This window comes from Bos mutus, chromosome 12, assembly GCF_027580195.1.
Source record: "Bos mutus isolate GX-2022 chromosome 12, NWIPB_WYAK_1.1, whole genome shotgun sequence".
In the NCBI taxonomy this organism is placed as follows: domain Eukaryota; kingdom Metazoa; phylum Chordata; class Mammalia; order Artiodactyla; family Bovidae; genus Bos; species Bos mutus.
In genome coordinates this window covers 2,363,629-2,387,595 of record NC_091628.1, presented here as the reverse complement: position 1 = coordinate 2,387,595, position 23,967 = coordinate 2,363,629, and the positions used below count along the sequence as shown (strand labels likewise).

Below are 23,967 nucleotides of genomic sequence, written 5' to 3'. Positions count from 1 at the left end.
TGAGAGAATGTGAAAATCTCGTACAATAGAAAAAAATGAAAACTGTAAAACAAAACTGATGCTGAAGTGTGGTGCTGCACTGGGGGTCAACAACACTGTGTCTATTGTTGAGCTGAAACACAGAATCTGCCTTTAGATACCATTTTAATGTTCAATCAAAAACTGTCAATCAGCACCATTTGTTTGTAATCCCTCATCAGAACCCATTGCCTCAGTCTGATCATTCACAGGAAAGCATGCAGAGAGCGTATCTGCAACCACTTAACCTTCATCAACCAACATTCATGCACACTCATTAACATTTTTTTTATCCCACTTTCGAGCATGACACAGCTCATACCGGAATAATAACTTGCTGATAATTGTTCAAGACAACAGCTGGACAGGCAGAGTGCAGAGGTGAACACTCTCATAGATTATGGGGTACAGTAATGCATTACAATTAGTATAAAGACTCATATGCTCATTTTCAATAGTTTTCAAAAAAAGTTAAGAAAATGTCATTAGCAAAAGCAGCAAGTCTAGCTTTAACTCTGCATAGCTCACTCCCTGATTCTTTTAACACTTTACGGTTTTGAAATAAACTGATGGCAAGCATTGACCCTAGTTACTGTGCCACTTCATCAATAGAAGCAATAATTCTGATGCAGCAACATCAGACACTGGAGAAGGAAATGGCAACCCACTCCAGTGTTCTTGCCTGGAGAATCCCAGGGACGGGGGACCCTGGTGGGCTGCCATCTATGGGGTTGCACAGAGTCGGACACGACTGAAGCGACTTAGCAGCAGCAGCAGCAGCAGTAGCAGCAATGATCTAATTTAAAGACTACCAAGAGAAAGGGACAGTTTCACAACATTCTAATAACATTTTTTATAATAAATCTCATAAGATTGTAATTATTCAAAAGAGTGGGACTAAATCCTATGCTTTAAATATGGGAAGTCAGAGAAATAAACTAGTTATCACTGAAGAAACGTGGAATTATATTAATAAAAAAGGACTCTTAGATATAGAAGAGAATGTCATTGGAATATCCAGTCCAATTCCCAGTCATTAAAGCTTCGACAGCTATTCTACTTCTTTGCCATGATGCAATACAAATAAAATGAAACTAATATGATAATGATAAAAACGTTGCCATTTTTGAAGTAATGGGAATCAGGTTTCATGCTAGGCATTCAATAGACACAATCTCATAATAATCCTTTCAGTAGCTATTAACTCTGTTTTTCAAACAAGAAAATTAAAGTTAATCTGAAAAATATTGTGAAAATTTATCCAAAGTCGAGAAAAATCTGGGAGACGGAATTCCTTCCAACCAGGCAATCTGATTCCAAAGCTGAAGCTTTTCACTGTTAATTTCTACCTTAGAATCTTGCGTCTGTTTCCCCTATTTCATTCTAACATTCTGGTTGCACAATTGTTAGAATAAGAACTATCTCTGCAAGGTTATTATTCCAAGATGTAGTACTTCAAATTCCACAGTTTTCTACTCTTTTCATGTTCAAGAAACTTGCTCTTAACATTCATAAACTCTCAGGACACCCCTGGCAGTCCAGTGGTTAGGACTCCGTGCATGCACTGCAGGGGGCACACGCTTGATCCCTGATCAGGGAACTAAGATCCTGCAAGATGCATGACACAGCCAGAAAAGAAAAAAATGATAAAATCTCTACACCTGTACTTCTACCGAGTTTCCTGCTGACACCCAACCAATCTTTATTTCTCTCACCACCCAGCTTAGATTTTCTGATCAAACTTCTTAAGGTAGCTCCTATCATATTGTTTCTCTGTCTTACTTATTCGACATTTAATCACAAATGTCTGGGAGGTGGATTTATTTCACATTTAAATACAATGTCCATTTCGCTAGTCCTATTTCCAGTTAGTGATCACTGCTGAAGGATATCACATAACCTTCACTGGGATCCACTATGCATTAATGATACAATCTGAAATAAAACCTCAATAACATAACCCAGGGGTCAGAAAACTACAGCCCCATGGGCTAAGGCCTATCTGCCACCTGTTTTGTACACAAAGAACTAACTGGAACAGAGCCATCCATGACTACTAGTAAATACAGAGTCTGTGGCTACTTTTGTACTATAATAGCACAGCTGCATAACTATGACAGTTGCTCTACAGCCCATAAAGACTAAATAATTATTCTTGCCTTTTACAGAAAAGCTTTCCCATACTATGCTGGAGATCCATAATAGCATCCCAAGCCAACTGGATAAAAACGAGTTTGTCTTCAGCCAAAAAATCTATAAACATCAACCTAACTCATGCTATAAACCTAAATCACCTCATGGCTCTGCACTTCTTTCAAAAGTCCATCAGCCAATAATTACCTAAACCTGGTTTACTATAATCCACAAATCTCTCCCATCTATGCATTCCCATGGAAGTATTATAGATTCAGAACTTCGTCACTAATCCCCCATTAATTATATTAGTGTCTTAACTGATATCCCAGCCTATGGACTTTCTACTATGACACAGACCAGCACAACACTAAATTTTCATGCTAAAGCATAGATTATATCATGCTATACTTCTATTCAAAACATTCCAACCTTTGTGACAGAATTTAATATGTTTAATATTTTAAATTAACTTATATATAAACAAGAGACAGACCAAAATTTAAATCCTTAAATTTGCACATAAAGGCCTCCATAATATAAACACAACTCTCTGTACATTCATCTTCCAATGACACTGTCCCATCCCTCTCCCCATCTCCAGAGACTAAAGTTCACTCCATCAGCACGTGAACCTCCAAGCCCACATATTTGCCAAACATGCCCAGCAAACATGTTCACAGTCTCAGCTCCACCACCCTCTGTATTCATTTGCTCATCCATCCAACTGGCTTATTAAGCTCAATTAATATAAGACACTGACCTGAGTAAAGGGAAAACAGAGGGGAGAAGACATAATTCTGCCCTACGTGTAAAGATTACAATCAAATATGAAAAGCAAATATTAAAAAAAAAATACAAATTTTGTTTGAATCACAAGCCAGTGTTATGAATGAAAAACAACGAGCAATATGAGATTGAATTACAAACCTAATTTGGAAAGTCATAGAAAGCATTTCTCTAAGAAAAGGACACTAAAGCCAAAAGACGAATTATGTATGGGGTCAGTAAGGTGAAGCTACCTCCTTTATAAAGTCTTTTCTAATTACTCCGGTGTAAACCAACAGATTTTAAAATGTCTAATAGTTGTGATATAATGATTTGATGTAATATGGTCAATCAAGATATGATAAAAGCTACTTAGCAGAGAAACCATGTGTGAAAGCAACAAAAAATTATACTACATATACAAATATTAAAAGGATAAAAGGAAATATACTCAAGTCTTATGATTAATTCAAGAAGGGTAGTGGTATTTAGGATGGTATTCTTTTCTTCCATTCACTTCTAAATTTTCCGTAACTTAGTTGTTTTATAATGAATAAATGTTAGCAGTTTAAATAGTCAAGAGTAATTATCTTTATACAGTTTTAATAAAGACATAAGTAATATTTTGTTACTTATTAACACATATGTACTACTTCATAGTTATAATACAAAATAACCCACAAAACATTTATCTTTCATGTAAAATCTCAAGCTTCCCAGTTATAACCATTTGAATCTTATACTACACTTCACTCAATAAATTTGTTATAACTAAATTTTATTTGTATCCTGAGGTTTCTCTATGTAATTAAAGCTTTCATTAGCCTCTATAAAAAAAGAAGTTAACATCCTTGACTTTCTTTTCTGTGCCCGAATCTTTATAAAAGGACAGTTCTCAGTAAACTCTTAATATTTTTACAACTCAAAATCAATCAGATCAGATCAGATCAGTTGCTCAGTCATGTCCGACTCTTTGCAACCCCATGAATCGCAGCACGCCAGGCCTCCCTGTCCATCATACTTATCAATAAAAAATGAAAATAAATGTTGGAAGGATATGGATAAACTGGAATCCATGTACATTATTGGTATGAATGTAAAGCAATTCAGCTGCTTTGGAAAGCTGTTGGATGTTATTCAAAAATGCCAAAATGAGCCGAAAACCTATACTCAAACAAATATATGTACACAAATGTTCATAGTAGCACTATTCACAATAGCCAAAAGGAGGAAAGAGCACAAATCAAGTAAAGAACAGGTAAACAAATCATAACACGTTTTTGCTGTTCAGTTGCTAAATCGTGTCCGACTCTTCACAATCTCATGGCCTGCAGCGCACCAGGCTTCCTTCCCTGTCCTTCACTTATCTCCTGGAGTTTGCTCAAACTCACATCTGTGGAGTCAGTGATGCTATTCAAGCAACCCATCCTCTCTGTCAGCCCTTTCTCCTCGTACACTCAATCTTTCCCAGCATCAGGCTCTTTTCCAATGAGTTGGCTCTTTTCCAATGAGTTAGCTCTTCACATAAAGTGGCCAAAGTATTGGAGCTTCAGCTTCAGCACGAGTCCTTCCAATGCATATTCAGGGATGATTTCCTTTAAGATTGTCTGGTTAGATCTCTTTGCAGACCAGGGGGCTCTTAAGAGTCTTCTCCAGCACCACAATTCAAAGGCATCAATTCTTCGGTGCTCAACCTTCTTTATCCATACATAACTACTGGAAAAACCATAGCTTTAACTATATGGACTTTTGTTGGCAAAGTGAAGTCTCTGCTTTTTAATATGCTGTCTAGGTTTGCCACAGCTTTCCTTGGAGGAAAGGAGGACATTATTCAGCCACTAAAAGAAATCTATTTCTCTCAGTGGTGCAGTCGGTTAGTGCATCTGGCCGTCACAAAAGGCTGCTGGTTTGAGCCCACCCCGGGGCGGAAACTCAACGTTCTGGGTTTCCTTGATGGCTCAGTAGTAAAGAATCCACCTGCCAATTCAGGAGACACTAGTTCGATCCTGAGTTGGGAAGATGCCCTGGAGAAGGAAATAGCAATCCACTCCAGTATTGCTGCCAGGGAAATCCCAACGACAGAGGAGCCCGGTGGGCTACAGCTCCAGGGGTCACAAAAGAGAAGGATACAACTTAGCAACCAAGCAACGACAAAAGGAATTTAATATTGATACACCCTACAATGTGGATGATCCTCAAAACTATCATGCTGGAGGACGCCAGATTAAAAAAGTCACACATTGCATAACCCCATTTAAATGAAACATCCAGCTAAGATCACTTGAGACACAGAAAACAGACTGGTGGTTGCCAGGATGAAGAGGAAGAGACAACGGGGAGAAACTGCTGAGTGAGACAGGGTTTGACTTGATGGAAGTCATCTGTAACTAGACAGAGGCGGTGATTGCACAACACTGTAAGTGTACTGTAAATGTACTAAATGCTGCTGAAAAGCATACTTTAAATCGGTTTATTTCACACGACGTGAATTGTACCCCAATTAACAACAACTAAAAAATCAACATCCAACAAAGGAGCAATTTTCAGGAAAAATAAATGAAAAAATAAATAAATGAATTGTTACAATCTGCTTGCTAACAGTTGTTCTTGGGGCTGTTGATTCAAATCAAGGTTCATCCAACAATAACAGCATTTACCTAAACTCTTTCAACCACCTTCTATTCTCCTAATTTTTTACCTGATTTACAAAAGAGTCTATCACTCAGCAGAGCTAAAGTCATCAGTGGTAGAGTTAACTGGAATCTAGATCATTTAACCAACTCTACTCTCTTTGCAAAATTCCCCATGGTTCACTAGGTAAAGAATCTGCCTACAATGCAGGAGACCTGGATCGATCCCCAGGTTCGATTCAACCTGGGTCTGGAAGATCCCCTGGAAAAGGAAATGGCAACACACTCCAATGTTCCTGCCTGGAGAATCCCATGGACAGAGGAGCCTGGCAGGCTACAGTCCATGGGGTTGTAAGAGTCGGACACGACTTAGAAATCTATTGATCCAAAATTCCTATTTATTTAAAATTTAAAAAGACAATTTGCTTGAGGAAGTTGAAATTATTATATGTCTTCTTTAAAGGAATGAAAAACCGTTCATTTCAGCCAAAATTAATCTGGTGCCCACTAGGTGCCAGGTGGCAGAGGATGAGATGATTAGATAGCACCACCGACTCAGTGGACATGAACTTGAGAGAGTTTCAGGAGACAGTGAAGGACAGGGGAGCCTGGCATGATGTAGTCCATGGGGTCACAGAGTCAGACACAACTTAGCGACCGAACAGGTGCCAGGCAAGTCTCCTAGGTGCTTAAGACACATTAGTAAATGAAACAAAGCGCTCTCCTAAAGGATTTAATTTCCAGTGAGGGCACAGAGAGAAAATGATAAATATATACCTCAAAAATAAGTAATAATTAAGATGTTAAAAGGTGATGAGTGGGGAAAAAAATGAAAAATAAAAGGGAGAATTGGATTGAGGAGGTCACGGAGGAACACACAGGCTGACAGTACTAAACTGGGAGGTAAGCATAAGAAACTCACTGAGAAGGTGACATTTGAGTCAAGACATGGAGGCAGTGGGGGCTGACCCAAGCAGTTACCTGAAATAAGAGCATTCCAAGTAGGAAAGAGCCCATGCAGGAGTGCCCCCGGCATTTCTGGGGTGTACCCCAGAGGCTCTGCAGTGCGGCTGAAGTGGAAGAACTGAGACGAAGGTGGGAGCAGAGGGAGTGAGAAAGCTAGGGGGCAGGAGCGAGGCCTCCAGAGCTCTGGTGCATTCCGAGTAGAAAGGGCTGGCTGGTCCCTGTGATGGCAGGCGCAGCACTGCACGGAGGAGGCCAGGAGGGCTCTCCAGTGCTAACCTGTCAATGACACGCTGGCAAGAAGGCGGCAGCAGCTCCCATGGGGAATTTTCCTAGAAGCCAAAGAATGGGTAGGGACTGCAAATTAAAAAGTGCAGAGTAAGTGATGAGGACCCAGAGAGGGGCAATGAAACGCACAGCCAAATTTAATGGAAAAGTAGATCAAATGTACTGGAGTGTGGTGCACAGAGCAGAAAAACAGGGAGAAGTATACAGCTAGAAGTAAGTTTAAACCTGAATGCAGAAAGCTACAAATGTGAGACAGGGAAGGCCGTTTTCTTTGAATCCCTTAGAATGTGTACACACATGGGAGATGATTAATGTGACATCTCTGCTGCTGCTAAGTCGCTTCAGTAATGTCCGACTCTGTGCGACCCCACAGACGGCAGCCCACCGGGCTCCCCCGTCCCTGGGATTCTCCAGGCAAGAACACTGGAGTGGGTTGCCATTTCCTTCTCCAATGCGTGAAAGTGAAAAGTCAAAGTGAAGTCGCTCAGTTGTGTCCAACTCTTAGCGACCCCATGGACTGCAGCCTACCAGGCTCCTCCGCCCATGGGATTTGCCAGGCAAGGGTACTGGAGTGGGGTGCCATTGCTTTCCCCAGTGATATCTCTAGAGATGATAAATCTGAAGATAGTTTACATTACTGTGTTGAGAATAGAAAGACTATGAGAAAACAATATGAAAAAAAAAAAAAAAACTGTAAGAAGGTGACTAATGAATGAAACAGCTACCACGGCTTCTAAGGCTGACAGGACTGAATTACGCTATTATGTGCCATTATGCCGCACTGCAGTCAGGGAATGGGTCTCGGGTCACCGCGACGCCTGTGTGCAGGGACTGCCAGCCAGGCCCTCAGCGTGCTCACTTCCAAGCCCATGTGCAGGGACTGCCAGCCAGGCCCCCAGCATGCTCACTTCCACGTCCGTGTGCAGGGACTGCCAGCCAGGCCCCCAGCATGCTCACTTCCACGTCCATGTGCAGGGACTGCCAGCCAGGCCCCCAGCATGCTCACTTCCACGTCCGTGTGCAGGGACTGCCAGCCAGGCCCCCAGCATGCTCCCTCACCTTCCTCTCCCACCTTTCCTTCAGAGTCAGCAGGAGAGAGAGGCGTGAGCTCCAGGCATGAAGTCAAGAAGAAATGAACCCCTGACTTTCAACGCCTTTCTAAAGATGCAACCTGGAGACTTAGATTTCTAACTGCTCAGGGCCTAAGCCTCTCACATGAACAGACAAAGGCCGGACTCTTACGATGTGAGGCCTGGGCCCACTCAGGAGCTGAGCAAGCACCTATTTCCCCTTTTCTTGTAAGTCAGCTCCTTTCTCTCACTTCTTTCTGATTCTAGCAGCTGTGAGGCCTTCTTACATTCCTAGTATAATGAAGAATAATGAGAAATTGTGATTTATTGAGGTTGTAGGTTATGCCTATTCATCATGAACACATTCACGAAAATAGCTCTTTTGATAAAGCACACCTCAGAGGTACAAAAGTGGGCTTGGGACCATGATATCCATTGCCTAATCTGCACTCAACAATCTAGCTGAGGAAAAAAGATGGTTCAAAAAAACAAAAACTAATCCACTGATTAGTCATTTTTGGACTGACTAGTCTATGGAACAATATACTTTCAGATATATACACACGTGTGTATATATACATATACATGCATATACGGTAAATCTATCACAAAAGTACTATTACCACATTGAACCTGACACAGACTGCTGTTTTCCTTCCTATTGGTATTGAAAACACTGCTAAATCTGCTTAAGTCTAATGGAAATACAAATGAGTGGTCAATTTTTAAAGTTCACATTCACTTTTATATAGCTAGATAAGATTTTAAGTGAAGCTAAATAAAACTCAGGAAAGTTAAAAAGTATTCAAAACATGAATAATTGTTAAACAGAAAAAAACATGAATAATTGTTAAACAGAAAAACACAAAAGCTCTAAAAACAAATGTCCCTTATTCAAAAACAAACACAATGATCCCACTGGCTATTTCAACTCTTCTGGATTGAATCTTACAGTAACAGGACCAAGAGCGCCAAGTTCTCCCACTGAGACCTGAGAAACCCTGAAAAATAATTGGCTCTCTAATTGAAGAAGAAAAGAAGATTAAAGAAGGGAGAAGAGCCCTACTTCAGGAGGAATGAGTCTAAGGCAATATGATGACAGAAGAGGACACTGGCAAGTAACTAAGAGACAACAATTAAATTAAAATAAATTGCTTTTTCTGTGTGAAATGCAGCTGTATTAGATCTTTTGATAAATGTGATTTCTCTCAGTGATGAAATTTCCCCAATTAAACTTTTTTTATATATTATATTTTAAATTATCTAGTGAAATATGCAATTATAATCATTTATATGTTCATATCCATTTGTAGATGCATATTAGGTTTGAACATTATATAAATATTCTTCAGATAAAAATACTGTTGTGAAATGTCATAAAACAAACTGTACTTTAAAATATAACTAAACTTCAAAGTGAGAGAATTAAGTTTTTCAAGAAGGCAATACAGAAACAGTTATCTCCCAACAAAAGTTTATAAGTTAAACAATATAACACATTTCTTTTTCTAAATTAGAAAATAATTAAATAATAATAATTAAATGATAACAACTGAAAGTCAAGAACCAATTTGCTTATAGATATCAGTGGCTCTTTACTGCAGCTTTCTGAAGGGTATTTCTGAATTGGGAAAAAAAAATAAATATATATATATGCAGAATTTATTAATATCTTAGAAAAAAATGAAATTAATTGTATATATTACAAACTGGAAAATATACAGTAGGATATGGTATCTGTTGCACATTAATTAAATATAGTATATTTAAATAAAGAAGAGGCAAATTAATGCCTGGCTCTTAGACACGATATGACGATTTTGCCTAAGGCTTTGGAAAGGCACTTAACTATGGTAACAAAACCATGTTAGTGTGATTAGTAAAGATCCACAGATCAATAAATATTTAGTGAACAGAACAAATGATTTAAATAATTAAGTCAAAATGCCCCTGGACCCAAAAATAGCATTCCTATTAAGGGAACGCAGGGCTAAAAGGAAACATATAATTTTAATGAGCAGAATCAACAGGGTCAAGTATCTTGTGAAATGTTGTAATTTACGGCCTCCTCAGCCCTGTTCCTATGGTTGCGTATGGATGTGAGAGTTGGACTGTGAAGAAGGCTGAGCGCCGAAGAATTGATGCTTTTGAACTGTGGTGTTGGAGAAGACTCTTGAGAGTCCCTTGGACTGCAAGGACATCCAACCAGTCCATTCTGAAGGAGATCAGCCTGGGATTTCTTTGGAAGGAATGATGTTGAAGGTGAAACTCCGGTACTTTGGCCACCTCATGCGAAGAGCTGACTCAGTGGAAAAAACTCTGATGCTGGGAGGGACTGGGGGCAGGAGGGGAAGGGGACGACAGAGGATGAGATGGCTGGATGGCATCACTGACTCGATGGATGTGAGTCTGAGTGAACTCCAGGAGTTGGTGATGGACAGGGAGGCCTGGCATGCTGCGATTCATGGGGTCGCAAAGAGTCGGACACGACTGAGCGACTGAACTGAACTGAACTGAAGCCCTGTTCTTCTCTGTCAAAGATTTCCAAATCCTAATTCTTGGAGCCTGTTTTATACGTCACCTTACAAAGAAAAGAGAACTTTGATGATGTGGTTAAGGTTAAAAACCTTAAGATTAGGAGAGTCTCCCTGATTATCCAGATGGGCCCAATTTAATCACTAGTCTTTAAAAAACTTTCCTGATTTAGGTCAGAGTCTGAGAAATATGTACTCAAGGATATCAGGTGAGGGAGGCTCAGCTCACTGCTACTGGCTTTGAGGAACTGAAGAGGAAGCCACAAACTGAAGAATGTGGGAAGCCTCTGGAAGCTGGAAAGCAGGGGACAGACTCTCCCTAAGAGCCTCCAGAATGCAGCCCTTGATTTTAGCCCAATGAGACCCACACAGGACTCTAACCTACAGAACCACAAGACAGTAAATTTACGTGGTTTAACCTACTAAATTTGGAGAAATTTGTTAGAGCATCAATAAAAAACTAATACAAAGCCCCATCTGTGAGCATGAGCATAATGATTTCCTCCCGCTTTGCCAGCTGGGCTATGCTGAAACTGGGGTGAAAGACAGGAAACAGAGGAGAAGTTAATCTAATGTCACTGGATACTGAATTTACCACCCCTGGGACAAACCCCCAGGCTTCTTTTAGTTAAAATCACTTTTAACTGAGTACTATTTCCTGCAGGCAAACTTTCTTTTCTGTATTCATCAGAAAAGACTAATTTACATACACTAATGCAGCATGTAAATTTCCAAGTTCATCTGCCAGTCTCATGTTTCCAGGCTGTAAATCATTCAGAGATAAACACTTTTCAGAGTTTTGCCTCCCCTATTATTACTAGACAGGCTATTGGAGAAGAAGAAATACAATAGCCATTTTCAATTACATTCTAAAGACATTTCTTTATGTATTTCTTCAATTTGTCACCTGTTTAGGAAATAAGAGTTAGGCTAAATGATATGTATAAAAGACAGTGTTATACAATTGACCTAAATAATTTCTTTAGGTTACATCACAGAGCTGGAAAAGAAGAAGAGGAGGAGCCTGTTCTTGAGAAATGATCACTCCTCTGGACCTTCTGCTAGCGCTCTATGAAACTAAGAAAATGAACAGTTCTCATCTTTCCTGCAAACCCTGCAGGGATTTAGGCCAAAAGCTCTACTTGGCACTCTGATTTGCCTATCAACTAAAGGCTCCTTTTGCCTTAAAGAGGGGTCTCCAACCTCCGGGCTGTAGACGAGTACCTCCTGTCAGATCAGTGGTGGCATTAGGTCAGAAATAAAGTGCACAATAAATCTAATAAATCTGGTCCACGGAAAAACTGTTTTCCACAAAATTGATCCCTGGTGCCAACAAGGTTGGGGACTGGGACCTTAACGCATCCCAGTTCCATAAAGACATTAAGCCATTCATATCACCCTCATTAGGCTGAAACTATAAATAACCATCAAGCATAATGAATTACTAACAAGATCCAGTAAGGTTTTATAAAGAACTGAATGAGCTTTCCAAGATCATTTTCATCAGCTCAATAATCTAAAACAGAACCACACCAAGAAAACCAAAGTTAAAATTTTCAGTTATTAAAATTATACATCGTCGGGCACCAGCTCCATTAATCACTCAAAAACTGAAAGAAAAAAAATACAGAAAAATTTTTAAAAATAGGGAAATAAAGGTCTTTACATTGATTCAACAGATCCTTCTCCACAGAATCTTAATAAAGTATTTGACAGTTGAAGATGTATACAAAAATGAAAGAAACAAGATATACCGACTGGTATTCTAGAAGTCTTCATACGTAACTACTACCAGAGGTCCATTAACAGAGCAGTTTAGAAAGCTTCACTGGAAAGTGAGGTCAAGGTGAAGGGAGGTCATTTAACTTGTTACTATTGTAGAAGATTCAGAGATGATACACAAAACAAGGCAAGTAAAGATGAGCCTGCGTTCTCAGAATTTAAGTTCAGCTAATATTTCTTGAGCAACTACAATGAACTGGGCATTGCAAAAGATGTCCTAAAATATTCATTATACAATCCTCAAAATAACCTTATGAGCTGGATCTTATCTCCTACATTTTAGAGAGGAAAGACCTACAGCTGTAACGGCTGGGGTCACACACTTGTAGCTGAACTCCAGTCTCTCACTTCTTCCACACACTCCACAGCGTGATGTTAGTATTTACAGCTCAAATACTTACAGAAGTGAAAAAAGGTACTGAATGATGAAAGATGGTCTTAATAAAAAACGGCAGGTTTTTAAAGCCTTTAATATAAATCGTGGGATGAGGATGAACTGCTGTGGGGCAGTGGTAAGGTGGCAGGAGATGAGAGGAAAATTATTTTAAATCAAAGAAGAGCACTTTAAATAAAACATAATAGGATTTCTTTTAATCAGAGAAGCAGCATGGCATAGAAGAAGGAGCAATGACTTTACACTCAGATCTGTATTCCATTCAGAGTGGCAGCTCCTTTTAGCTGAACTTCACTTGAAGAGCACAACTTTTTCTTAAAGATAAAATGTATGGAACATTTACCTGGGGTGCTTCACAGGATTGCTTTGGGGAGCAAATAAAATGACATAAATGAAATAAACATTACTTTTAAAAAGGACACATTATTAATATTGTTGCTTTCTTATTGTCTAATTAGGGAGTAAGTTTTATATTTGTTCCACATTTGATACATGTTTGTATTAACAAATGCATTATTTAATAAATGGATGTCCAGATGTTGGAACCATCATAAAAATTACTCTAAGTTGGATGAAATATCTCATTACAAATAACACACTGGGCCCTTCAATTACAAAACAAGCAAGCCCAAAAGCCACGTACATGTGAAGAGGTGGCAGGTGAGGGCAGGCCCCTGACCTCAGTCTCACCTGTACAGTAGGGCCTGCAACATCTGCGGGCACGGACCCGTACTGCGATCAGAGAGGTAGACCCCTTCTCTTGATTTTAAATGCATAAAAAGTACATACTAGTTCTAAGGGAGTAAACTGTTCTCAAATGCAGTTATTAAAACACACTGAATGCCAGTTTGTGGACCAGTCACACATCTGACAACCATGGAGATGGGATGCTCAGATCTCCCTTCAGAAAAGAACTTTCCAGTCAGCTACAGAAAGAGCACCCTGAGCTCACAGGCTACGAGCCACGAGCCCTCCCGGCCCCTCCACAGCTGGAGCCCCAGCCAAGGCCCGAGTGTGGCAGGAGTGCCCAGGCCGGCCAGCAGGCTCCAATCCGGGACCACCCCCCGTCCCGCCCCAACACGCATCCTGGGCTCCAGGGCTGAGAACTTCTCAGATTTGCAGGACAGTCCTGGTTCTTCCTGCCCAGTCCTGCTCTCACCATCTTTTACCCTTCACATCCATTACCCACTGCTTAACTCTTAAAAATCCCTCCTGTACTTCAACATCTCAGCATTTGTTTCCAGGAGAACCCAACTGACAAAATAATATTTTTTATTCAAGTCTTAAGTAACAAAGTCTAGCTGACAGTCTAAAAATTTATATGCTAATGTTGAAGTAGTGATGAGTTTCAGTGATATTTCAATGTACCTGAAACAATTCTCACGTGATATAAAAGTACACGGACTTCCCCGATGGCTTGGCAGTAGAGAATCTGCCTACAATGCAGGAGGTACAGGAAACACAGGTTCGATATCAGGATTAGGAAATGCCCTGGAGGAGGAAATGGCTACCCACTGCAGTATTCTTCTCAGGAGAATCCCATGGACAGAGGAGCCTCACAGGCTTCAATCCATGGGGTCACAAAGAGTCGGATGTGACAGAGTGAATGCACCCACGCAAGATGCAAAGTACACACAAATACATTACATAATGTAATGTATTCCATTACAGATAGAAATGGAATAGCTTCTGCTCTGTTTATTGTTTATAACTGAAGGAAAAACTAAATATTGATTAGAGGTTAGTGAAAGTAATGATGTTACTTTTATTTTTCTTATCAAAGTTCATAGACTCCAAGTTAAGAACTCCTGGGATACAGCGTGTCTAACTTTGAAATATCCACTCTTTTAAGGCACAGACATGCACTTGGACAAGTCAGACCTGTGATAAACAAAGGTCTCTAAACTAGCATTCTCCTCAGATGCCATGACATTCATGAAAGCTTATTCTATACATAGAATATGTTCAAAGTTTGAAAGTATATGCCCAAATGACCTGAAGTATATGCCCAAATGAAGGGCAGCGGGGGGAACACCCAGCTTAACTAAACACACAAATACATAATCCAAATCTAACTTAGAAAATTCAAGGTTACATAATTATAATAAAGTTATCTCCATGAGAAATTTTCTTTTTTTTTTTTTCCTCTTACAAATAAACTTAATACACTGTTTCTTATCGAATTCCTATAGCTTGGAATTCAGCAAGGAGCACCCATCTCCTATGACTCTCCTACCACGAGCCCACTCCCTGCCTGTGCTCCAGAGATGGATCAGGTACAGTGCTAACTCCACATGAGTCTCGGTCTTCAAAGCCTGGCAAGTGGTGTGTGTGGAGGTGGGCCCAGGGATGAGAAGGGGCAGGAAAGAGCAGAGAAGAGGGGAAGTGGTGAATGGCCAGATTTACAAAATATTGCTTTAGATTAAAATAACACACTCAGAAGGAAGAGCCTCGTTTTTATTTTCTGGAGAATAATACTGTGCACTAATTATGTGGGAATCCTGAGCAATAGAACATACTGCAGACAAGGCAATTGCAAAGTGTACATTGAGTAATCAGACGGTAACAAGAGATGCCAGTGTAAATGAGGAAGAAGGCAGAAGATGCAGGAAATGGACGAGAAATCCTAAGAGAAAAAATCCTAACAGATGATGACAGAATGTAACAAATTTACAATTCTGTTAAGGTGCACCACAGAAAACTGCTACCAGAAATAAAATACCAAGATGAATTACTTGTAAAACAGGAGACGGCACTGCCCAATCTACTGCTAGTCAAATGACTCTAGTCGAATCCAATGCCCTGATACCATTCCGTTCTCTGATGGAAGAAGAAACAAAACAGAGAAAAAAGGAAAGGGGGAAAAAGCCGCGTTTATGGGCACACACTCCCCAATACTATATAAGCAAATCCAACCCTCCTCCCTTTCTGTTTACAGCATCACCACAGTATATAAGAAAACATGTCTACTTACAGGGACTTTTAAAGCTTCTATCACAACATGCCAAAGGTATGCTGGGTAACTAAGCACGTGACTGACGCATTCTGTGGACCTGAAAATTGCCTGTAGCTCTAACCTAAACAACCCCTTTCTATACCCTCTCTCTCTAGGTTTACCTCACTAAAGCTTTCAGAATAAATTCTGGTTTCTTTTGCAATACAACAGAGAATACAATTGGTAACAATGAGATACTCCCTAATGGTGAAACAAGCATGACATTCCTGACCTACCTCATAATTTCCTTAAAGTTGTTTTCAGATTCAGTCACACAGACAAAAACCAAAATAGATCCCTAGAAAAATATTTAATTCTCCACAAACTTCCTCCCCAATCTTCCTAAATTAGTGTTTGTCAAATGTCTTCAGAAATCTGCAAGATATTGAAGATATGTTCATTTTGGCATCATTTCTATATTAACATGCCCTCAAGAACCATATTTCTCTGTTAGAAATTATATTGTTCATCTTAATGCAGGCTTCGGAGGTAGTTCAGGATTTTTATACACTTTGGCTTGTACAGAGTAATAAACTGTGTTTCAAACACAAAGACACATCCTGAACACAGCCAAGTCACTGGGATAATCCATGGTTTATCACTCTCTACCTCAATACTTTGTCCACTGAACTATGATGTCAGAAATCTAAGCTTGATTTGTTTTTAAGTACATAATCCATTAACTGTTTCCATATGCCATAACTGTTCAGTTGAGAAATTATTTATAAACCAGTTTATTGACTCTATCTGGCAAAGAGGACACACCTGTTATAAAATGTGATTACTTCAGAAAGCTAACAATTGTGGAATCACATTTTCATAATTAATCAGTCTAAACGAATTAGACTATTCATATACTTTCAGAAAGCCCTTTAATCCCTATTAAGTTAACAGTTTGTGAATAATGAACGTAATTAATATTAATTTTACTTGATAAATCCAACACCAATAACCTGTTAGTATACGTTAATCCATTTGCCAACAGCCTGTAAAAATTAACCACCAGATGCTTCCAATCTGGTAAAAAATACACAGGTCATTAGCATTATTTTGATGATGCCAAATGTTCAGTATATGAATATTGTGATTAAATTTCTGAGAGATATATAAACAATGCTCTTTCATAACCTTGTTAAGTCTTAGCAGAAGCCTGAAACAGTAAAACATAGTCGTCTTTTCTATAATCAAGATGAGCACTGGTTATCTCACTCCTGGTTGTTACACTTCAGCTGCGAACTTGAGTGCACAGCACCGAGGCCACAAGGCCGTGTGATCCTAGGGCCAAGTCTACCTCCTCACCACAGTGTCCCCCGTGCCAAACACAAGTCTTCACATACGATATGTCCCCTGTAAATACTTGAGGTGAACAACTGTAGATAAACAGGATAGAGAAAAAGCAGGAGAAATTAATGAGGCAGATGAAAAAAAAAAATATATGATTAGGAAAAATGCCAACATGTTATTTTCAAAAGAATCTAAACTATAGAAAACTAAGATTCATCTCAAAAGTTTAGGATGGAGAGAACCAAGAAAACTAAAGTGAGATACTTACAAGGGAAATAAAGTATAAAAAAGAAAATGATATAACTGAATCAGAAAAAAATATTGATTTCATAGGAAAGGACTTAGGAGTTTCTGTACTCCTTATGACACAAAACACGTTCCTATTGAAGCAATGGTATAAAAGTCATAGGAAGGAGATTAGTTTAAAAAGCAAAATAAGTAAAATCTAACTGGAAAAAAGAGAAGAAAAATAATAAAGAGCAACATGAGTTAAGAGGAAAGGCTCAACTCTCTCAAGAACATCTTGCTCCATCTGTGAGTTGATGGGGCAGGGTGGTACTGTGTGGTTACAATTGTTTCAATCAGCAGACCAAGAGAAAAACCTCAGAAGAGATGCAGTAAAGATTAAACAAGGTCACATGAAGAAGACCCAGTTCAGGGCTGGTATAGCACAAGTGCTCAACAGGAATGATTAGTTCCTCTTCCTTTTCTGGGTATGAGCCCTCTGAAACCCAGTTATCTTAACCTAAATGCCTCATAAACCTAAAGCATTATAAGACAAAGAACCATACTTGGTAACAAAAAAAAAATAAAGAACATGAGGGAGAATTCCAAGGTTCTTTTTAAATTACTGGCTTCAGTTCTGTTTTGTTTTTGTTTTTGTTTTTTTTCTTTTTCCTTTCTGCCAATTTCAAATGCACAAAGACTGGTGTCTACCATTTAAAATGCCTGGAATGGAACATTCACCTTTGTAATCAGAGAAAGAGCCTTGGTTCTTAGTCCAAAGAGGTACTACAAGTTTAAAAAAAAAAAACAAGCAAAACACACCTTTTCTCTAAAAATCCGTTAATTTTTCAGTAATCTGAATCCTGTGTCCTTCCTGCCAAACTGTGATGCAAGCTAACAATCAATCAACCCATGTTCATGCCTCTATCGCCCCCTGCCTGCTAGAGAGGGGAGAGCAACTGCATTTCCATTCTGAATTCTGCAGAAATGACAAAACTGATTCAAAGAAAAGTTTGGCATCATGGGAAACAGGCAAAAGTTGCAGCCAGGCCATGAATAAAGGAACAAGGAGCAACCTATCCAACACCCCTGTGTCTTGTCTAAGTTCTCCAGGCACCTTGGTCTTGCCTTCCTTTCTTGTCTTTCCTATATCTACACAAAGTCCTGTCCTGAAAGCAGTAACAAATGATCTTTTCTAATAAAATACTAATCAGGCCAAAAAGCACACTTAAGGCTCCTCAACTAATGCTTTCTAGGAATTATTCTTTAAAATCCTGACCAAAAAAACAGTCGCCCTCACAGCTTGCCTCCTGTTGGCATTGTAAGATGTTGGCATTGCCCAGCATTATGACCGTGGGCTTCCTCATTTTTCCAATGATCATTTATATAATGTCACAGAAAAGAGGAAGCTGCATTTGAGTTGAAAGAAAAGATGTCGTAGACCTCTGCCAGCCTCTAAGTCAAACTGAAGAGAGATTTGGGGCACTGGGGATACACACAGAGTCAGAAAGATACTGAAATATGGAATATTCAAAAAAGGATCATCATTTCCTCACCTTAACCTTTACAACTGATATTAGATTGAGCTAATGTCTATTTTTTTCAACCTTAAATCATAAGGCTAAAGTTAGATGACTTAAGAATTTTTTAAAGGTCCAATTATTTCATTTAAGGCTACACTACAGCTAAATTGAAGGCATGCTAACAAGTTTCCCTTTTGAGCCTCATTAATTAAGAAAGTAATCAGAGTACAGAGAGGAAAAAAAAGAGTAGCTGGATGGCAGTATTACTTAAACAGCTTTTAGATATCACCCTTTCCACCTACAAGAAAAGCAAAGGGAAAACTAATCAATTCCAGATTATGAAATCTGAAATTCTGAAGTGTTTTACATGCAAATACACATTTTAACTGCCATACATTTTCCTTGATTGCCTGAAGAGTGCACTAATCTTTTTTAAAGAAAATTTTGATTCTCCATAATCAAAAGGTAAAATTAAGATCTGCTTACTTCACAAGTTTTACTAGGGTTAGCTTACTAAGAAATTCCCCTGCTTTTCAAAGATCAAAATATATTATTTTTACTATTTTAGTCAGGAAAAATGGTGTTTCAAAATATCTGATAAAGGCTTTGGATTTAAAACAAATTCTAGAAATCTAATTTACAATTAACCTGTTAGAGTTTCTAACATATTATTTTTTAGAAACAGTTTCCAATTTTAATTTAGAAAGCATTTCAAAGGAATGCAAATGATGTTTTTGGTATCTGCCAGCACCCCTTGGTTGCTGTGATGATCAAGTTAAATCAGATACATAAAGCCTCTGGCATGGTACCTAGCGTGCAGCAGGCACTTTAAGAAGTCAGCACTTCAGTCTACACAAGGCATTCCCAGCTCTGTCCAATGCAATCTCTCCCTACCACCTCTCTGTTTGATGAGCTCAGGGATATAAGTGGCATAAGTCTGTTAAAAGGTTCCTTTCTGAAAAATAAAAGATAATGCCTGATGTGAAGGGTTTGTACTACAAATCTAGAAGGTATTACTCAAAAATGAAATAAACAGTATATGTGAGTATCAACCCTGAAACATAAATGGTAGGCCCATAACAAAATCAAATTTCAGACAAGAGTAATTCCTAAATATAATTGTTAAAAAGAGAAAATTCACAGTGCATAGGTAAAAGCTATCTGTGGGTAGCTCTTGAAAATGAATTTCATTGTTCATAATGAAAAGATGATATAATCTACTCACAGACTCTATTTCAAGCTACCTTTCAAGATAATCTATAAATCTGATAATTTCTATCCCATATGAGCCATACTAATTAATTACATGGTAGTCACTGCAACATTAAAGAGTGGGAAAATTATGACTAGAGGAAGACTCACACTTTGATTTTGTTTTTCTATTTCTCATTGACTAGAGGGAATTTTCGGGAGAAGGCAATGGCACCCCACTCCAGTACTGTTGCCCAGAAAATCCCATGGATGGAGGAGCCTGGTAGGCTGCAGTCCATGGGGTCGCGAAGAGTCAGACACGACTGAGCGACTTCACTTTCACTTTCCACTTTCATGCACTGGAGAAGGAAATGGCAACCCACTCCAGTGTTCTTGCCTGGAGAATCCCATGGATGGAGAAGCCTGGTAGGCAGCAGTCCATGGGGTCGCAAAGAGTTAGACACGACTGAAGCGACTTAGCAGCAGAGGGAATTTTCATATCAAAATTTTCTCTGAAAATATCCTCCTTTATGAAAGTCTAACTGAGAATATCTTCAAAGAAGGTATCGTGTAGAAATTTTTTAACTCTGGTATTAATCATTTGCATTTTAAAAATTGCTTGGTTGATCCTCTACATAAAAAAACTAACTTCATTTATCCATTATTAATGTAAAAACATCATTTATAGGATACAAATAATACTATTGAAAGCATCTAAAGAGTTGCAATATTAAAATACTAAAAGTAACAAATAAGCAAGGTATTAAACTTACCTTTTGGTTGGCAACAAAACGTATTCTCAAGTTTACAAAGCAAATCCACACTTTCATACTTATTTTCATTTGCTTTTACCCAGAAACAGTCTTCAGTCATTTCCTGAGGTCTGATCTGCAGTCAGAGAGAAGACAGATTCACAAACGGTTGAGTGTATCATCTGTTCCCTACCCAGTCACCATCTACACACCCAGTATCCCAGAGCTGCCAGCAGATATTTATGGAGTAATCTCCATAATATTTTTTACAAAGTGTATTCAATGAAATACAAGTTCTGTAGAAAGTTAAGGTGTTATTAGGGAAAATGATTAAAAAAAAAAAGGTTCCACTCTCAAATAGTTGGGGACTGAAGCTGAATGCAATGAAGTTTGTTCTTTCTCAGTTATACTTCTCCTAATCTTTAACAATGCTCAGTTTATGTGATCCGTGAAACCATCTTTCTGCAGGATTCTGAATTCCTGTGTCTCTACTAAATATCCACCTTAGCCAGCAAGTAATAATTTTTGCAATAGCTACCAACATAAAAAAGTTCCTAAGAATACTAACTTTTCTGTATTTTTTAAAACATTTCAAAATACATGGTATAATCATGATAATATTAAATTATGTAATGTATGTATTTAAATGTTATGTATGCATTTGATTATAAACCAAATCCCAGTCAATTATCATAGACTCCTACACAATTTATAAACTAGAAAGCTTCAGTCAACAGTAAAGGGCTTTAAACTCAACACTTTTCTTAAAAGAATTCCTGTTTATTTAATACCATTTTGCATAAGGTTCCCATAGGAAATTATATACCAGTAAATACAAATTTAAGCTTTAATCTAAGAAATAGTATTATTTCTCTACTTGTTTCTGTTATACCTTTAACCAATTTAATCTTCTCATGCTGGTTTCCAGTTTAAATTCTTTCTTTGGTTTTAACCCAAAAGGCAGGATCTGTGGAGGTGGAGCGGTCTGTCCAGTGAGAAGTCCCAGCGGAGGGGGCGGGGGCACAGGCCCTCCGCCAAGCGGTAAGGGCAGCCCCGGGAGCGGGGGTGGGAGCGGCGGTGGGGGCGGCGGGGGCGGCGGGGGCGGCGGTGGGGGCAGGGCTGGAGGGCCGGTTCCGTTTCCATCTGAAGGAGGCAAACAGGTACCGGGTGGCAAGGCACCAAACTACAGGGGAAAAACAATAAGAACCATGACAAAGAGCTCTCTACAAGGCAGGTTCAAGCATACGTTTCTCAAAAATTTTGTTTGAAACCAAAAGTTTCTCAAAAATTTTGTTTGAAACCAAAAACAACTGAATTTCAGTAATGCCATGTGGTTTAACCTACAAACAAAATTTCAACAAATTTTTTTCCCAATTTAAGAGTATTATTATAGCTTTTGTTTTCTTAAAAATGTAACTGCCAGAAAGATTACTCCCCATTTTAAGGTAGTTATGGTCATGTGGGTGGAAATGTCCAAGAGGCGAATAGTGACCCGGGTCTAAAAGATCTGCAAGTCAGCAGTCTCAAGAGGACAACTGAAGAAGCCATTTGTGCAGGTAAGTTCACCCAGAGGACGGAGCATGAGGAAAGGTTTATATACAGAATTCTGTGGGACACCAGCATTTAAGTTAGTAAAAATTAAAAAAAAAAAAATAAGATCCAGAAAAAGAGAGGGAAATAATATTGCCACATTGCCCTTGAGGAAAAATTAACTAAGATTCTTAGTAAGACCTGCAAAAGCAAGACACGACCTGGTTACCAGGCACTTCTATCCTTATGCTTCTGTTGCTTAATAAAAATAGATGCATTTTTACTACCATGAAGGTGATAGGAGTTGATAAATAATTTTTGTGATGATGATTTCCTGAAACTAACTTCAACTCTAAGCCATATAGCTATATAAGTATTAATAAATCATTTAAAAATTTTATGGTAAAATTATGGAAAGTAGATTATGCACAAAGGCCTGAAATCAACATCCAAAATCAGCAAAAAAAAAAAAAAGAAAGAAAAAGTATTTAAGAGAAATTGAGAACACAATCAGAAAACATGCCTTATCAAAAACATTACATATAAAGAAAGAATCACTTTAGTGTTGGGCTGGGTTGCTGTGATAATGGATACCACAGCCCTTTGAACGTTAAGGATGTATGTACATCGTACTCACATTCAATAGGCATTTATAGTTAACAATTAATGTCTTAAAACAAAGGTATAGCTGCCTTTCTGCTCTAGACTTTGATGAGTGTGATTGAGAATGTCACTGCTGAGGCCAGACACTATTATCACCGTGCCCCCAGTCTGTGCCCAGCGTCTAACAGTGCTTGGCTGTTAAGTGACACAAGGAATGAAATCATGGATAACAGAACACATTTTATTCATAACCTTTATAATCAGCACAGCTTTGATCAAAGAGAAATATATTAAGACAAATGCAAATATTCCATGAGAAATACAAACTAATCCAAAGAAAGGATTTGTCATTTGTTCTTCAAAACTGAGTATGTGGTCAATGTCAAGTCTCTAATAACAGGCTTTCTTCTGATAGACATAAACAGAGGTTATCACTGTACACAATCTAAAACAACATAGGAGACCGCTTGATTTAATCTGTTTCAAAATGTAAATATATTCCCATTTTATATAAAATCATATGCAGCAACAACATATTCAAACACAGTGAATATGTTTTCTATAAACTAAAATTTTCTAGCATAGATTTACAAGAAATGCTTCAATTAGGAAAAATTAAAGGAAAGTCTAAATTTATACTAGCCTGGACCAGGAAAAAATTGTCATGAATATTTCAGTGTCTAAAGCTCAATGTGAAATATAGAAAACACAGCCGAATGTTTCTTTAATATGAGGGAGAGGGAACCACATAAGAAAGATGAAAACTTTCAACAAACTGTGGTACCTTCTCTTGCAGCACTAGAGAAAGACGATCACTGAGAATTTTCTTATAGAAAGATTCTATTTTTTCCCCCCAAATTGAACACTAACAGATAATTCCTAGAGTATCTTCAGACAGACTCTGCAACAAAACTATACACTAAGTAAAAAAGAGAACAAAATTGCAAATAACATAGGGAAAAGTATGCCTAACATTATTTCAACATAACCATAAATTAGGATGAAAGGAAGATAGCAAAACTATACTTACTGCTCATCATCTTGCATGTAAATCTACATGAAGGAATTTAGCTATGAATTTTCTACTTCCTTACTTTCATCCATGTAAAACATGTAGATAATGTATTTCTTGCTACCTAACTGTTTTGTGTGCAGAGAGTATATGTGAGCTATCTACTTCATAATCCAGACTTGCTCCCTTTTTTGTTGTGTTTTAAATGTTTACTTTTGGAAATTGAAAAATTATCAGAAAATGTTCTCATTCAGCTAGAGGTTATCTTTCAC

The 23,967-nt window shown here is 38.4% G+C and overlaps 1 protein-coding gene across 1 annotated transcript in view; it reads right to left on the bottom strand.

Annotated features, from left to right (window-relative positions):
- The window catches only part of DIAPH3 (diaphanous related formin 3), a 561,965-nt gene that overhangs the window by 326,822 nt on the left and 211,176 nt on the right, over positions 1–23,967 (bottom strand). The window contains 2 exon segments of the mRNA XM_070380219.1: positions 20,572–20,686; positions 21,443–21,733. Of these exon segments, the coding sequence (XP_070236320.1) occupies positions 20,572–20,686; positions 21,443–21,733 (406 nt within the window).